Source organism: Myotis myotis, unplaced genomic scaffold, assembly GCF_014108235.1.
Source record: "Myotis myotis isolate mMyoMyo1 unplaced genomic scaffold, mMyoMyo1.p scaffold_m19_p_1, whole genome shotgun sequence".
Taxonomy (NCBI): Eukaryota; Metazoa; Chordata; class Mammalia; order Chiroptera; family Vespertilionidae; genus Myotis; species Myotis myotis.
Genome location: NW_023416313.1, coordinates 116,902,172 through 116,920,546, shown reverse-complemented (window position 1 = coordinate 116,920,546; position 18,375 = coordinate 116,902,172). Strand labels below are relative to the sequence as shown.

The following is an 18,375-nucleotide window of genomic DNA, read 5'->3' as shown; positions in this document are numbered from 1 at the left end:
ATCTGAATTCTTTTTCTGTCATGTTGCATGCCTCTGTATTACTTAGCTGCTTTTCTGGAGAGTCCTCCTTCTCTTTCCTTTGGGGGTTTCTTTGTCTACCCATGTTTGATCTCACTGACATATCTAGACATTGAGTCGTTCAGTGGCTGCTCCCTGGGTGGCAGTGACTCCTTGGTCTGTGGTTGTTCTTCAGGTGGTTGCGGTTGCAGCTGCTCCTCAGTTGGCAGCAGCTCCTCTGGTGGGTGCTGTTCACAGCTGTGGTGGCTCTTCTGGCTGGTGGGGGGAGGCTTCACGTACAGCTGCTGTTCCTCAGCAGAGGGTGTGGTGCTTCGGAGGCTGCTGTTGCTTGGATCTGCTGCGTTGATTTAAAGGCACAAAATACAACACAACAAGGCACCACGTACCAGGCACTAAACACAAATATATTCATGATATTAATAACCCCAAATAAAGGTGACCACCCAAATTAAGAGAATTAGGGGATAAGGAAGAAGGAAGAGGAAAAGATAAAAGAGAAAAAAGAAAAGAAAAGTAGGGACCAAAAAAAGGAGTGTAAAAATGAAATTGGGAAAAAGGAGGGGGGAAAATAAAAGCGAGAAAATAAAAGAAGAAAATAGAAAGAAGAAAAAGAGCAAAAAGAGAGAATGAAGTGGAAGAGGGGAAGAGACTTTTTATATGAGGAGAATACTCCTATAGAACCGCCACTAATCCCAACAAATTCCAGCAACAGCTCCCTGGAGATGGATGCAAACTAGAAACAACTAATAATATAACGATGAAAATAGAATGGAGGACACTAATCCCAAAATAAAATAAAGAAAAAATAAAATGGCACTTTAAAAAATGGTAAAATGGTAGCAGTAATAATACTGGTTAAAAATAAGAAGGTAGTAATTAAAAGGGTAAAATCAGGTGATGGAAAAAGAAGAAAAGAAAAAAAAAAGAAAAAAATTGGTTTCTTAGTTAAAAGGTGAAAAAAGAAAAAAAAAATTTGCAGTAGTGAAGGTCCTTCGGTTCTTCTGTTCTTCAGTCTGGCTCGCCTATAGTCCTGCCAGGTATTCAGGAGAGTGTTGAGTTTCCCTCGATACACTGTTCCCTCTTCCTCTTCTTAAAGGATACCTTTCAGCATCCTATCTAATAAAAGAGAAACATGGTAATTAGCGTACGACCGCTATCCTTCCCATTGGCTAATCAGGGAGATATGCAAATTAACTGCCAGCCAAGATGGCGGCCGGCAGCCAGGCAGCTGGAAGCGAACATGAGGCTTGCTTGCTTCAGTGACGGAGGACTCCAACGTTCCCCGCCTGCCTTGCTGGCCTCTGAGCTTGCAGTTTGAAACATTGTAACAAATATAGAAGCTAAACAAAACCCCAGAAATCTGCTTTCAGCTAGCCGGGATCTGAGAGCTGGAGTTATACATTGTTTTGATTATAGAACACAAACAAGAGAAACTAAGATGGCGGCATAGATAAACACCGGGAAATTGCTGCTTCCCACAACAATCGATAAATGCATCAAAAACACAAGGTGGACACCATCCAGAACTACAGGAGGGCTGGCTGAGTGTAAATTCTACAACTAAAAGGAAAGAAAAGCACACTGCGAGCGGGAGGAGCTGCGGAGGTGAAGTGCAGAGGTACGGGGGCTCGCGCGCGCGGAAAGGGTCTGGCACCTGAGGACGGGCTGTCTTTGTTAATCCGGAGGGAGACACAAGCTCCCGAGGGCTCTGAAATCCGGTTCCGGGAAGTCTCTGGGGACCCAGGACTCATACGGGGAGAAACTGGACTGTCTGGCAGCGGGCGAGCTTGAGAGCGGCTTTCCCTCAGAGGTGCTTGCAGCCATTGCCGGGACACTGGGACTCGCGACTCCTTAGGGCGGGGCTGAGGCTCCGCCATAGCTGCTTTCTCCGTGCTTTGATTTCTTGAGACCCCGCCCCGCCCAGGCTGCGGCAGAGGCTTTTGCATATGAATGCCCCGGCCATTGCAACCTGTAATTACCTAACCGCAGCCGGGCCAGATAGACCCAGAGCTTCCAAGAGAAGGCCCAAGGCCCCACAGCAGCTTGCATTGCTACACAACTGAGCATCATCAGGGCACTTCCAAACTCCAAAAAAAAGGAAGGGGAATCTGCAGTTCTCTTCGTAGTTCCTGCTGTGTAACCTCAGGCAGAGGCTAAATTAGCACCTCCTTAGATCCAAGAGCCACTCTACCCAGTGGTCAGAGGGGGACTATCCAGATCACAACTCCTCAGATCCATAAGGGACACACTCAGGGTGCAGTCTCAGTGAGCACCAAAGCCCCACTGAAGCAAGTCTTGCCCCAGAAGGGTGTCTCCAGCACAGAAGTTCTCCCACTGCAGACACAGCTGATTCTCGCTGCCAATTGCCCTGGAGGTCAATTCCCAGTGATCCTACAACAACCAAGGCATAGCTACAACAAGACTGTGCACAAAGCCCACGGGGGGGTGCACCAAGAGTGTCCACCTCAGGTAACTGGGGAGGCTGAGCCACTGGGCCCTACAGGACACCTAGCACACAAAGCCACTCTATCAACACAGGGAAGCAGCCAAAATGCGGAGACAAAGAAACAGGTCACAAATGGCAGAAATGGAGGAAAGCAAACAACTGGATATAGAGTTCAAGGCCACGTTTATAAGGTTTTTCAAGAATTTTATGGAAACTGCCGATAAATTTAATGAGTCCCTCAATAAGTATAGTGAGACCATGGAGGACATGAAAAAGGACCAACTAGAAATTAAGCATACACTGACTGAAATAAAGAATAATCTACGGAGATCCAACAGCAGACAAGAGGATCCCAAAAATCAAGTCAAAGTTTTGAAATACAAAGAAACAAAAAATACCCAACTGAAAAAGAAAAAAGAAAAGAGATTCCAAAAATATGAAGATAGTGTAAGGAGCCTCTGGGACAACTTCAAGCATACCAACATTAGAATTATAGGGGTACCAGAAGAAGAGAGAGGGCAAGATATTGAAAACCTATTTGAAGAAATAATGACAGAAAACTTCCCCCACCTGGTGAAAGAAATAGACTTCCAAGACCAGGAAGCGCAGAGAACCCCAAACAAAAGGAATCCAAAGAGGACCACACCAAGACACATCATAATTAAAATGCCAAGAGCAAAAGACAAAGAGAGAATCTTAAAAGCAGCAAGAGAAAGACAGTCAGTTACCTACAAGGGAGTACCCATACGACTGTCAGCTGATTTCTCAACAGAAACCATGCAGGCCAGAAGGGAGTGGCAAGAAATATTCAAAGTGATGAATAGCATGAACCTGCAACCAAGATTACTTTATCCAGCAAAGCTATCATTCAGAATAGAAGGTCAGATAAAGAGCTTCACGGATAAGAAAAAGCTAAAGGAGTTCATCACCACCAAACCAGCATTATATGAAATGCTGAAAGGTATTCTTTAAGAAGAGGAAGAAGAAAAAGGAACTCTTACCATTTGCCACAGCATGGATGGAACTGGAGAGCAGATAAATACCACATGATCTCACTCATTTGTGGAATATAATGAACAACATAAACTGATGAACAAGGACTGATCCAGAGACGGAGAGGCATTGATTGGACTGTCGGGCTTTGGAGGGAGGGTAGGGGAGGGTGGGGGTAAGTGGGAAAGATCAACCAAAGGACTTACATGCAGGCATATAGGCCTAACCAATGGACACGGACAAGGGGGGGGGGGGTGAGGGCAAGAGCGGGGGGGGGGGGTAGAGGGTAACATGGGGACAAGGACACATATGTAATATCTTAATCAATAAAAATATATTAAAAATAAATAAATAAATAAAGCAAATATGACGTTAAAAAAAAAAAGAACACAAACAAACCAGATACCTGCTTTCAGCAGCAGAGGCCTCATAGCTGGAGCCAGAGCTAAAGCTGGCCCAGAATAAAAAAGAAAAAAGAAAAAAAAAAAAGGAGCAGTTGGAAGCTTCAGTCACCCGCCCGCCTGAAAACAGCTCTCAGCCCCTCACCCAGACTGGCCAGGCACCCCAGTAGGGACCCCCACCCTGAAGGGGGTGTGACCAGCTGCAAACAGCCATCATCCCCTCATCCAGGCTGGCCAGGCACCCCAGTGGGGACCCCCACCCTGAAGGGTGTGTGACCAGCTGCAAACAGCCATCATCCCCTCACCCAGGCTGGCCAGGCACCCCAGTGGGGACCCCCACCCTGATCCAGGACACCCTTCAGGGCAAACCAGCCAGCCCCACCCATGCACCAGGCCTCTAGTCTATATAGTAAAAGGGTAATATGCCTCCCAGCACCGGGATCAGCGGAGCCGCGAGGCCTCCCAGCACCGGGATCAGCGGAGCCGAGAGGCCTCCCAGCAACGGGATCAGCGTGACAGGGGGCAGTGCCCATACCCCCTGATTGCCCTGCGGCTCTGTGTGTGACGGGGCAGGGCCACAACTCCCTTATCGGCCTTATTCTGTGAGTGACAGTGGGGAGCTCCTCAACCCCCTGATGGGCCCTGCTCTGTGCATGACAGGGGGGAGCTTCCCAACCCCCTGATGGGCCCTGCTCTGTGCGTGACAGGGTACGGAGCCCTAACCCCCTGATTGGCCCTGCTCTGTGCGTGACAGGGGGTGGTGCCCCAACCTCCCCATCGACCCTGCCTTGAGTATGATAGGGGGCGGTGCCCCAACCCCCCAATCAGCCCTACCCTGAGAGTGACTGAGGGTGGCATCGCAACCTCCCGATCCGCCCTGCTCTGTGCATGACGGGGCGGCACCCCAACTCCCCAATCGACCCTGCTCTGAGCCTGACCAGGGGCTGCACCTAGGGATTGGGCCTGCCCTCTGCCACCTGGGAACGGGCCTAAGCCAGCAGGTCGTTATCTCCCGAGGGGTCCCAGACTGCGAGAGGGCACAGGCCGGGCTGAGGTACCCCCCTCCCCTCCCGAGTGCACAAATTTTTGTGCACCGGGCCTCCAGTTTCATATAATACTGGCTTAGTGGTGATGAACTCCTTTAGCTTTTTCTTATCTGTGAAGCTCTTTATCTGACCGTCAAATCTGAATGATAGCTTTGCTGGGTAAGGTAATCTTGGTTGTAGGTTCTTGGCATTCTTCACTTTGAATATTTCTTGCCGCTCCCTTCTGGCCTGCAAAGTTTCTGTTGAGAAATCAGCTGACAGTCGTATGGGTACTCCCTTGTAGGTCACTGACTGTCTTCCTCTTGCTGCTTTTAAGATTCTCTCTTTGTCTTTTGCTCTTGGCATTTTAATGATGATGTGTCTTGGTTTGATCCTCTTTGGATTCCTTTTGTTTGGGGTTCTCAGTGCTTCCTGGACTTGTAAGTCTATTTCTTTCACCAGTAGGGGAAGTTTTCTGTCATTATTTCTTCAAATAGGTTTTCAATATCTTGCTCTCTCTCTTCTTCTGGCACCCCTATAATTGGGATGTTGGTACACTTGAAGCTGTCCCAGAGACTCCTTACACTGTCTTCGTATTTTTGGATTCTTTTTTCATTTTGCTTTTCCAGTTGGGTGTTTTTTGATTCTTTGTATTTCAAATCATTGACTTGATTCTTGCGCTCCTCTAGTCTGCTGTTGAGAGTCTGTAATATTCTTTATTTCAATCAGTGTATGCTTAATTTCTTGTTGGTCCTTTATCACAACCTCGAGGGTCTCATTAGCTTTCTTGAGGGTCTCATTAAGTTTATCGGCAGTTTCTAGAAAGTTCTTGAAAAACCTTAAAAGTGTGGTTTTGAACTCTATATCCAGTAGTTTGCTTTCCTCCATTTCTGTCATTTGTGTCCTGTTTCTTTGTCTCTGAATTTTTTTATGCTTCGCTGTGTCCATAGAATGGCTTTCTGTACTAGGTGTCCTATAGGGCCCAGTGGCTCAGGCTCCCCAATTACCTGAGGTAGACACTCTTGGTGCATCCCCTTGTGGGCTTTGTGCACAGTCGTGTTGTAGTTAAGCCTTGATTGTTGTAGGTAACACTGGGAGGGATTGACCTCCAGGCCAATTGGCTGTGAGAATCAGCTGTGTCTGTAGTGGGAGGACTTCTGTGCTGGATACACCCCTCCGGGGCAAGACTTGCTTCAGTGGGGCATTGGTGCTCACTGAGCCTGCCCCCTGAGTGTGTCCTTTATGAATCCAAGGAGCTGCAATCTGGATGGTCCCACTCTGACCACTGGGCACACTGGCTCCTGGATCTCTGAGGAGGTGCTAATCTAGCCTCTACCTGAGGTTATCCAGCAGGAACCAGCTGTGACCTAATGCAAGTTGCCCTGGGCCTTGGGCCAGCTGCAGTTTGTTAGGTAATTATCAGATTGCAAAGGGCCAGGCCTTTCATATGCAAAAGCCTCCGTGGCTTAGGCAGGGCGGGGTCCCTGGGGATCAACAGGGTGGAGCGAGCAGTTATGGCTTCTCTCAGCCCTGCTCTCAGAGGTCCTTCTTCTCAGTGTCCTGGCAATCGCTGTAAGCACCCCCGAGAGAAAACTGCCCTCCAGTTCTGACCGATGCCAGACAGTCTAGTTTCTCCCGTATGAGTCTGGGTCCCCAGAGACTCACCTGGACCTGGAGCTCAGAGCTTGAGACGCTCCCCCAATTGAAAGAGACAACCGTGTCCTCAGCCGCCAATCCTCTTCGCATGCGCCTCTGTACCTCTGTATTTTACTTCTGCACCGCGCCTCCTCTGAGTCTCGGTATGCTTTTCTCTTTCCTTCTAGTTGTAGAATTTCCACTCAGCCAGCCTTCCTTTGGTTCTGGATGATGTCCATTCTGTCTTTTAGTTGTATTTTTGAAGTGGTTGTGTGAGGCAGCAATTTTCGGTGTTTACCTATGCCACCATCTTGGTTTCTCATCTCTAGTTTGTATTCTTTAATGGTGGCCTTTGATGAACATGAATTTTTATTTGATGAAATCTAATTTATCAGATTTTTTTTTCCAGGATTAGCACTTGTGTTTTGTCTAAGAAATCTTTACCCCAAAGTCACTAAGATACTGTACATTTTGTTTTCCTAGTAGCTTTAGTTTTTGCTTTTATGTTTAGAGTAGAGGTCCGGTGCACAAAAATTTGTGCACTCAGGAGGGTCCCTCAGCCTGGCCTGTGCCCTCTCGCAATCTGGGACCACTCAAGGGGATGACCACCTGCTGGTTTAGGCCTGCTCCCCCGGGGGGATTGGGCCTAAGCTGGCAGTCAGACATCCCTCTGGCAGTCCGGGAGCCCTTGGGGGATGTCCACTTGCCAGCGGGGAGCAGGCCTAAGCTGCAGTCGGACATCCTTAGTGCTGCTGAGGAGGCAGGAGAGGCTCCCACCACCACTGCTGTACTGGCAGCCATCAGCCTGGCTTGTGGCTGAGCAGAGCTCCTCCCATGTGGGAGCACATTGATCACCAGGGGGCGGCTCCTGCATTGAACGTCTGCCCCCTGGTGGTCAGTGTATGTCATAGTGACCAGTGATTCCCAGTTGCTCTGCTGTTAGGGTCAATTTGCATATTATCCTTGTATTATATAGGATAGAGGCCTGGTGCATTGGTGGGGGCTGGCTGGTTTGCCCTGAAGGGTGTCCCGGATCAGGGTGGGGGTCCCGCTGGAGTGCCTGGCCAGCCTGGGTGAGGGGATGATGGCTGTTTGCAGGCTGGCCAAGCAACCTAGCGGGGACCCTTTCCCCATGAGGGTGTGGCCAGCCTGGGTGAGAGGTTGATGGCTGTTTTCAGGCTGGCCACACCTCCTTCAGGGTGGGGGTCCCTGCTGGGGTGCCTCGCCTGCCTGGGTGAGGGGATGATGGCTGTTTGCAGGTTGGCCAAGCCCCCCAGTGAGGACCCTCACCCCATGAGGGTGTGGCTAACCTGGGTGAGGGGCTGAGGGCTGTTTTCAAGGTGGCCACACCACCTTCAGGGTCGGGGTCCTCACTGGGGTCCCTGGCCAGCCTGGGTGAGGGGCTGATGGCTGTTTGCAGGCTGGCCACAGCCCCTTCAGGGTAGGGGTCCCCGCTGGCGTGCCTGGCCAGCCTGGATGAGGGGCTGAGGTCTGTTTTCAAGCTGGCCACACCCCCTTCAGTGTGGAGGGTCCTGCTGGGGTCCCTGGCCAGTCTTGGTGAGGGGCTTATGGCTGTTTGCAGGCTAGGCACAGCCCCCAGCCACCTAAGCTCTCAGTGGAGGCTGGCTGGAAGCAGGTATCTGGGATTTATTTATCTTCTATAATTGAAACTTTCTTGCCATTTGCAGAGTCCACAGCTGGCCAGAGCAGGCAGGAAGCTTGGCTTCCTCCATCGCCGGGCAACCAAGCCTCCTGCTTGCTCCAGCTCTGTGGCTGCCGGCCGCCATCTTGGTGGGGTTAATTTGCATATAGCCGCTCTGATTGGCTGGTGGGTGTGGCTTGGGTGTAGCGAAGGTACTGTCAATTAGTATCTTTGTCTTTTATTAGTGTAGATAGTTTATTTCAAATTAATGTTTGTATCTGGTGTGGGATAGGAATAGGTTATTTTTCTCACGTATCCATCTACTTATTCTATCACCATTCATTGAAAACTACTTTGATTTATCCATTGATTTACTTTGGTACCTTGATCAGAAGTCAGTTGACTGTATGTGAATGGGTCTACTTCTGGACTCTATTCTGTTTCATTGTCTGTCTATTCTTGCAATAATATCACACTGATTTCTACAGTTTTATAGTAAATCTTGATAGAAGGTAGTGAAACATCTAACTTTGCTTCTTTTTTTTCATAATTGTTTTGACTTTTCTATTTTGCATTTCCATATACATTTTAGGACCAGTTTTTCAGCTCCAAAAAGGCCAGATGAGATTTTTATTGATACATGTATTTGATTCACTTGGGCAGACTTGACAACAGTAAGCTCCTCAGTCTATGAATGTGGTATATTTCTCCATTTATTTAGATATTTAAAAAATTTTTCTCATCAGTCTTTCTACTGGAGATCCTGCACATTTTTCATTAGATTTATTCCTAAGTGTTTTATGTTTTTTAATACCATTATAAATAGTATTTTTAACTTTGACTTTCAGTTTTTTGTTACTATTCTATAGAATACAGTTGTCTACTTTATACTGACCATGTATCCTGTGACTTTGCTAAATTCACTTATTAATTTTAGTAGGATTTTTTATTTTTTGGTACATTCCCTAGGGTTTTTGTATACACAGTCGTATAGTTTACAAATAAAGACTGTTTTACTTTTACTTTTCCAGTAGTTATGCTTTTTAGTTCCTTTTTATTGCAGTGGCTAGGCCTGACAATATAGTTTTGAATAGAAATAGAAGTGATAAGTTTGGACATCCTTGCCTTGTCCCAGTCTTAGGGGGAAGTATTCATTATTTCACTATTAATACGTTAACTGTAATTGTTTTGTAAAAGCCAACCCCTTTTTGATATCATGAATGGAGATTGAATTTTGTCAAGTGATCTTTCTACATTTATTGATATATATAGTCATACATGATTTTCTTATTTTGTTAGTGCTGTAGAAGACATTGGTTTTTTATTATAAATTTTATTTGAGGTCATTGCACATGCATATGCATTTGTAATAAATAATACAGAGAGATTCCATATATCCTACCTGATTGCAAAAGTATAGCACAATATCACTACAAGGATATTGACATTGATATGATTAAGACACAGAACATTTTCTTTACCAGAAGGATACCTCATGTTGCTCTTTTATAGCCATACCTGTTTCCCTCCTGTTGCTGCCCCTTCCCTAACCCCTGGGAACCATTAATCTCTTCTCTATTTCTATAGTTTGTCATTTCTAGAGTGTTCTACAGATGGAATCATACAAAATGTAACCTTTTGGGGTTGGCTTTCATTTTTTCCCATGGTATGGATGTACACAGTTTGTTTAACCATTCACTTGTTAAGGTCATCTGGGTTGTTCCCAGTTTGGGGTTATTAGGAATAAACATGATAAAAACATTCATGTGCCCTAACCAGTTTGGCTCAGTGGATAGAGCGTCAGCCTGCAGACTGAAGGGTCCCAGGTTCGATTCCGGTCAAGGGCATGTACCTTGGTTGCGGGCACATCCCCAGTAGGGGGTATGTAGGAGGAGCTGATTGATGTTTCTCTCTCATCGATGTTTCTAACTCTCTATCCCTCTCCCTTCTCTGTAAAAAATCAATAATAAAAAAAAATGAACTCTGATTTCTAAAAATAAATAAATAAATAAAATTCATGTAAAGATTTTTGTGTAAACCTGAGTCATTCTTCTGAGATAAATGACCAGTAGTGCATTTTCTGAGTCATGCAGTAGTTGCATGTTTAGATTTTTTATAAGTTGCCAAATTGTTTTCCAGAATGGCTGCACTATTTAATATTCCCATCAATAATGTATGAGTAATCTAGTTTTTTCACATTCTTGTCAGCACTTGGTATGATCAGTATTTTTTAATTTAGCATAGGTGTGTAGTGATACCTCATTATGGTTTTAATTCGCATAATGGTTGATGATGTTGAACATTTTTTCATGTGCTTTTTAAAAAATACTTTTTTTAAATTGATTTCAGAGAGGTAGGGAGGAGAGAGATATAGAAACATCAGTGATGAGAGAGAATCATTGATCGGCTGCCCCCTGCGTGCCCTACACTGGGAATCAAGTCCACAACCCGAGCATGTGCCCTGACTAGTAATTGAACCGTGATCTCCCGGTTCATAGGTCGATGCTCAACCACTGAGCCACGCCAGCCGGACTCATTTGCTTTTTTCTTATCTTCACCTAAGGATATGTTTATTGACTTTAGAAAGAGTGAGAGCAAGAGTGGGAGGGAGAGATAAGGAGAGAGAAACATCGATGTAAGAGAGAAACATTGATTGAGAAACTCTTGGTGCCTCCTATATGCGCTCCGACGGGGAATTGAACCAGCAACCTTTTGGTGCACAGGAAGATGCTCCAACCAGCTGAGCAACCCAGCCACGGCTTCATGTGCTATTTGTATATCTTTGTTGAAATATCTTTTCATTTCCCTTTTGATTGGATTATTTTTGTTCTGTATTTACTATTGGGTTTTTAGACTTTAAAAAAACATATTTTAGATACTAACTAGCCCCTTGTTTTTGTCCATACGTAGTTTGCAAATCTTTTCTTCCAGTCTGTAATGTGTCCTTTTTTTCTCCTAAAGTCTTTTGCAGAATAAAAGTTTTTAATTTTCAAGAAGTCCAATTGATCCCAGCCTGTGTGGCTCAGATGGTTAAGTGTCTCCCAAACACCCGGAGGCCACTGGTTCAGTTCCTGGTCAGGGCATATATCTCGGTTGTGGGCTGGATTCCCAGTAGGGGCATGTAGGAGGCAGTCCATCGATGTTTCTCTCTGTCTCTCCCTTTCCTTCCTCTCTCTGAAGTAAATTTAAAAAATAAAATTAGTCCAGTTGATCAGTTTCTCTTTTTATGGATTGTGCTTTTGGTGTCAAGTCTTATAACTCTTTACCTCACCAAAGGTTTCTCATATCTTTTTCCTGAAAGTTTTATAGTATGATATGTAAGTTCAAGATCCATTTTGCGTAAATGTTTATTAAAGTTACGAGACTTAGGTCAAGGTTTATTTTTATTAGTGGATATCTCTTTGCTCCAGTACTATTTGTTGTAAAAGCTATGTTGCCTCCTTTGGATTACTTTTGCCAACTACTGATCTTCTTACTGTCTCCATAGTTTTGCCTTGTCCAGAATGTCATATAGTTGGAATCATACAGTACATAGCCTTTTTAGATCAGCTTCTTTTACTTAGTAATATCCATTTATATTTCCTTTCATGGCTTAATAACTCATTTCTTTTTAGGGCTGAATAATATTCCATTATCTAGATATACCACGGTTTATTTATCTGTTCACTTACATGAAGACCTTTTGGTTGTTTCCAGATTTTGGCAGTTATAGATAAGGCTTTTATAAACATCTGTGCTCAGCTTATTTATTTATTTATTTATTTACTTATTTATTTTTAAAGTATCAGTTTTTGTGGGTTTTTAAAAAATATATTTTATTGATTTTTTAAAGATAGGAAGGGAGAGAGATAGAGAGTTAGAAATATCAGTGAGAGAGAAGCATTGATCAGCTGCCTCCTGCACACCCCCTATTGGGGATGTACCCGCAACCAAGGTACATGCCCTTGACCGGAATCGAACCTGGGACCCTTCAGTCCGCAGGCTGACTGACGCTCTATCCACCGAGCCAAACCGGCTAGGGCTGTGCTCAGCTTTTAAAAAACTCATTTGGGTAAATACCAAGGAGTATGATTTCTGGACTATACAGTAAAAGTATATTTAGTATTGTAAGAAACTACTAAACTGTCTTTCAAAGTGGCTGTATGTACCATTTTGTATTCTCATCAGCAATGAATGAGAACTCCTGTTGGTCCATATCCTCACCAGCATTTGATGTTGTCACTGCTTTTAGATTTTGGCCATTCTAGTTGGTATGTAGTAGTATCTCATTGTTATTTTAATTTGCATTTCCTAAAGACATATAATGTGGAGCAACTTCTCATGCTTATTTGCCATCTACATATCTTCTTAATGAGGTTTCCTGATATTTTGCCCATTTTTAAAATCAGATTGTTCATTTTCTTTTTATTTAATCTTTCTTTTTTAATTAAAGCTTTATTGTTCAGATTATTACATTTGTTGCTCTATTTTCCCCCCATAACTCCCCTCCACCCAGTTCCCACCCCACCCTCCTCCCTCACTCCCCACCCACTGTCCTCATCCATAGGTGCATGATTTTTGTCCAGTCTCTTCCCGCATCCCCCTCACCCCTTTCCCCCCCCAAGAATAGCCAGTCCACTCCCTTTCTATTATAATCACCAGTTCATCCTGTTCATCAGATTATTCACTTGATTTTCTGGTTCACTTGTTGATAGATGCATATTTGTTGTTCATAATTTGTATCTTTACCTTTTTCTTCTTCTTCCTCTTCTTAAAGGATACCTTTCAGCATTTCATATAATACTGGTTTGGTGGTGATGAACTCCTTTAGCTTTTTCTTATCTGTAAAGCTCTTTATCTGACCTTCAATTCTGAATGATAGCTTTGCTGGGTAAAGTAATCTAGATTGTAGGTTCTTGGCATTCCTCACTTTGAATATTTCTTGCTACTCCCTTGTGGCCTGCATAGTTTCTGTTGAGAAATCAGCTGACAGTTGTATGGGTACTCCCTTGTAGGTAACTGACTGTTTTTCTCTTGCTGCTTTTAAGATTCTCTCTTTGTCTTTTGCTCTTGGCATTTTAATGATGATGTGTCTTGGTGTGATCCTCTTTGGATTCCTTTTATTTGGGGTTCTCTGTGCTTTCTGGACTTGTAAGTCCATTTCTTTCACCAGGTAGAGAAAGTTTTCTGTCATTATTTCTTCAAATAGGTTTTCAATATCTTGCTCTCTCTCTTCTTCTCGAACCCCCATAATTCGGATGTTGGTACGTTTGAGGTTGTCCCAGAGGCTCCTTACACTATCTTCATATTTTTGGATTCTTTTTTTTGTTTGTTTTTCCGGTTGGGTGATTTTTGCTTCTTTGTATTTCAAATCTTTGACTTGATTCTTGTGATCCTCTAGTCTGCTGTTGGAACTCTGCATAATATCCTTTTTTTCAGTCAGTGTATGCTTAATTTCTAGTTGGTCCTTTATCATAACCTCGAGGATCTCACTAGATTTCTTGAGGGTCTCACTAAATTTATTGGCGGTTTCTAGAAAATTCTTGAAAAACCTTAAAAGTGTGGTTTTGAACTCTATATCAGGTAGTTTGCTTTCCTCCATTTCTGTCATCTGTGACTTGTTTCTTTGTCTCCGCATTTTTTATGCTTCCCTGTGTTGATAGAGTGGCTTTCTGTGTTAGGTGTCCTGCATGGCCCGGTGGCTCAGCCTCCCCAATTACCTGAGGTGGACACTCTTGGTGCACTCCTTTGTGGGCTTTGTGCACAGTCTTGTTGTAGTTAAGCCTTGATTGTTGTAGGTATCACTGGGAGGAATTGATCTCCAGGCCAGTTGGCTGTGAGAATCAGCTGTGTCTGCAGTGGGAGAACTTCTGTGCTGGAGACACCCTTTTGGGACAAGACTTGCTTCAGTGGGGCTTTGGTGCTCACTGAGTCTGCCCCCTGAGTGTGTCCCTTATGGATCTGAGGAGTTGTAATCTGGATGGTCCCACTCTGACCACTGGGTACACTGGCTCTTGGATCTCTAAGGAGGTGCTAATTTAGCCTCTGCCTGAGGCTACCCAGCAGGAGCTATGGAGAGATTCCTTTTCTTTGTTTGGGGTTTGGAGGTGCCCAGATGAGGCCCAGCTGTGAAGCAATGCAAGCTGCTGTGGGGCCTTAGACCTTCTTTTGGAAGTTCTGGGTCTCTCTGACCCAGCAGCAGTTTGTTAGGTAATTTTAGATTGCAAAGGGCCAGGCCTTTCATATGCAAAAGCCTCTGCACACAGCTTGGGTGGGGCGGGGTCTCAGGGGATCAACAGGGCGGAGAAAGCAGGTATGGCTGCTCCTTAGTCCTACCCTAAGAGGCCCCATGTCTCAGTGTCCCGCGGTAATCGCCGCAAGCATCTCTGAGAGAAAGCTGCCCTCGAGTCTGCCCAATGCCAGACAGTCCAGTTTCTCCCCGTATGAATCTGGGTCCCAAGAGACTAACCCGGAACTGGAGTTCAGAGCATTCGGGAGCTTGAGCCTCCCTCCGGATTGAAAAAGACAACCGCGTCCTCAGCTGCCAGCCCTCTCCACATGCGCCACGTCCTCAGTTACTAGCCCTTTCAGCATGCGCTTCCGTACCTCTGCACTTTACTTCTGAACCTCCTCTGAATCTCAGTGCTTTTCTCTTTCCTTCTAGTTGTAGAATTTCCACTCAGCCAGCCTTCCTGTGGTTCTGGATGATGTCCGTTTTGTCTTTTAGTTGTATTTTTTTTTTTAATATATTTTATTGATTTTTTACAGAGAGGAAGGGAGAGGGATAGAGAGTTAGAAACATCGATGATAGTTGTATTTTTGAAGTGGTTATGCGAGGCAGCAATTTCCGGTGTTTACCTATGCTGCCATATTGGTTTCTCCTTTGTGTTTTATCTTTATTTCTTGATTAGTCTACTAGTAGTTAAAGATTTATGAACTTTATTGTTTTCAAATAACTAATATTTGGTTTTGTTTATTTTTCTGAATTGTTTCCTATATCAGTGATTTATACTTTTTATTTTCTTTCTTATTATTTTAGAGTAATTTCCTCTTTTTTTTCTAGCTTCTTAAGATGGAGTCTTCAATCTTTGGTTTTGAACTTTTTCCTTTTCTAATATAAGTACTTAAAGCTCTAATTTTCCCTTTAAGCACTGTTTTTATTTTTTTAATATGTCTTTATTGATTTTAGAGAGAGGAAGGGAGAGGGAAGAGAGATAGAAACATCGATGAGAGAGAACATTCATCTGTTGCCTTCTACATGCTCCCACCAGGGATCAAGCCTGTGTCCTGGGCATGTGCCCTGACCAGGAACTGAACTGTGACCTCCTGGTTCATAGGTCGATGCTCAACCACTGAGCCACACTGGCCAGGCTTTAAGCACTGTTTTCAGTTTATTCCACAAATGTTACATTTTCATTATCACTGAGTTTCAACTATTTTCTAACTTCTCTTTTGATTTCTTCCTCGACCCATAGGTTATTTAGAAATGTCTTGCTTAATTTCCAAATATTTGAGATCTTTTGTTTTCAATTTCAAATTGAGTTTTGTTGTGGACTGATATCAGTCCTTTGAAATGAATCGATAGTGGTTTAAGGCCCAGCATACATTGGAGAGCATTCCATGTAGACGTAAAAATAATGTATATTCTGTAATTGTTAGGTGTAGTGTTCTGTAATGCCTTCAGCCAGCTTTTAAAGAAAAATTTTGTCCAGAATTTATCATTATTTCAAGAGGGTTATTCTGATATGAGGTACTCTGATATTACTAATATTTTTTTATATATTATTTCCTCATAATAAATTCTTTTTGAAAGCATTCTAATGGCAGACATATTAAAATATAATAGGTTATAAACAGGTTATAGTTTGTGTGATTTGATAGCTGGGTAAATACGTATCTATCTAGTACATGTGCTTTAAAGTAATTGTAAAGTCTATATATATATACGTATTATATGGTACTGTTTTTTCATTAATATGCAAACTCCTTCTGGAAAAAGTTTTATTTTTTATGTTTTATTACATCAATTAAGGATATGACAGAATACTAGTATATATTATTTAGCACACATGATACAGAACCTGACATAATTCTTTACTGAATTTAATTAAAGATTTGTCTATTTCTTAAGGTATACTGCCTGGTTTCTTCTCTCCACAGTGGTCTCACATCTGAAACATGGCTACGGATTGGCTGGGCAGTATTGTGTCCATCAACTGTGGAGATAGCTTGGGTGTCTATCAGGGAAGAGTGTCAGCAGTTGATCAGGTCAGCCAGACCATTTCTCTCACCCGGCCTTTCCACAATGGAGTGAAGTGCCTTGTGCCAGAAGTCACCTTCAGGTGAGTATCCTGACTGATTCTTTCAAATCTAATCTGGTGATCTGGTGGTCTGAACCTAGGCCAGATGGCCAATATTCTCTTGTGTAGCACTGCTTTTGAGTACAGTCTTCTTGTCAAAGGTGAGATTTTGCAGTCCTGCTGCTGTTTCAGTAAGCTATCATAATTGGCTTTCAGCTAATGGTTCAGGGTTTGTGAAATGTTTTTCTTATCTCTATCAAGCACGCATATATTTAAATGGATGGGTCAAATTCAGAATAATCTTTCTGTTTCCTTTTATGGCTTCAGATTTTACTTCTCAGTTTTGTATCACTGTGCTTTCTTACTCTGAGGTTGTTACTGGTTTTCCCTTGTATAACTGCAGCTATCTGTAGATTTGTATCATAATTTATCTCCAGAAGCACAATGTAGCCAGTAGTTAAAGTTCTTAGCTACAGGGATGTATTTTTCTTAGTGTTTTCCAGCATATCTGAAGTTCAGTTGTCTTCACATCCCTCTTTTTACCAATGTGGCAAAATTATGTTAATTAAAAATAAAAATAAAAAAGACTATCAGACAAGAGCTTCCTTAACTTTCTGAATAATACCCACACATAACCTTTTCTGTAGGTGTATCCAATCTTATTTCTTACCTCCTCTGAAGTCTCAATAGAAATATCTCCTTTGTGTTCAGGACTCACCTTATCATGTGTGCTTTATATGCTATCCTTTTCTATCATCTTTGAGACCCTGTCCATCTTTTGTGTCTTTAGTTTCAACCTTTATACTATCTCTTTCCTCTCTGCATTCTAACATTCCCAGGCTTCCCCTGTAGTACACATTACCCCCCCAACCCACATACAACTTGCATTTGCAACTATCATTTCCTTCTCTTTACACCCATAGTTCTTTTCAGAGCTAAGTAGTCTGCCTTCATTCCCTTTGTGGCCTCATTCTCTAGTCCAGTGGTTCCCAACGTGGGGCACAGACCCCACAGAGGGGCAATTTGATTTTTAAGGGCGGCAATTCGAGAATGAATTATTAACAGTCAATTTTTTGCATTTCTTATGGTTCCAGGGGCCTCATATACAGTATATAAATACTATGACATATTTATGCATTTCAGTTTTCTATTATATGTTTTGAATCTTTATTTGCTATTTTTTTCATATCACTTCATATTATTTTCTAAACTATTTTTAGTGATTTCTTCCTAAGTATTTCAGCTGTCCTTTCATTCTTTTATTTTTCTCTCTCATTGATGCCATGTTCTTTGGAAGCTTGTTTAGACCAAGTTAATGGCCTTTTAGGCTTCCTCCACATGAATAGAAGTTTACTTTTTGAATAATAAGAATTATATGTCATGGGGGAGGGGAGGGCTCATCAGAATTTTAGAGATGCTTAGGTGGAGCATGCCCAAAAGAAGGTTGAGGACCACTGCTCTAGTCCCTCCTTACTTCCCCCCCCTTATCTTACTTTACCATTTTGCTGAACTAGCTCTTGCTAAGGTTACAGATGACCTAATTGCCAAATTCATTGGTAGTGTCTCAATTATAATCTGTTCCAATGCTCCCTAACTTTTGAAGTGTCCTCTTCTTTTAGTTTCTCTATCACCTCTTTGAATTTTCTTTCCATGTTTTCCTTCATTCCTTTATTATTTCTATTTTTATAGATTCTTTTTCTTCTACTCACTTTTAAGATTGGGTTACTCAAATTTCTGTCTTTGATTCTTTTCTCATGCTGTACTCTAGACAATCTCATGTGTACCTTGTTATATATTAATGAGATCCCAAATCGTTTTAGTAGTAATAATAAACATTTATTGAATTTTTAATAACTAAATACTAGACTTAAATATTTGCATATATCATGCCATTTATCCCCATGAGAATATGTATAAACTGGCCATTGTTACTGGT

At 43.0% G+C, this 18,375-nt stretch overlaps 1 protein-coding gene across 3 annotated transcripts in view; it reads left to right on the top strand.

The window, feature by feature from the left end:
- The window catches only part of EDC3 (enhancer of mRNA decapping 3), a 121,466-nt gene that overhangs the window by 17,196 nt on the left and 85,895 nt on the right, over positions 1-18,375 (top strand). For all 3 annotated transcript variants that reach the window (XM_036348821.1, XM_036348806.1, XM_036348814.1), the window contains one exon: positions 16,300-16,481. In XM_036348821.1, the coding sequence (XP_036204714.1) occupies positions 16,318-16,481 (164 nt within the window). In that variant the 5' untranslated portion in view covers positions 16,300-16,317. The remainder of the gene's footprint in view (positions 1-16,299; positions 16,482-18,375) is intronic.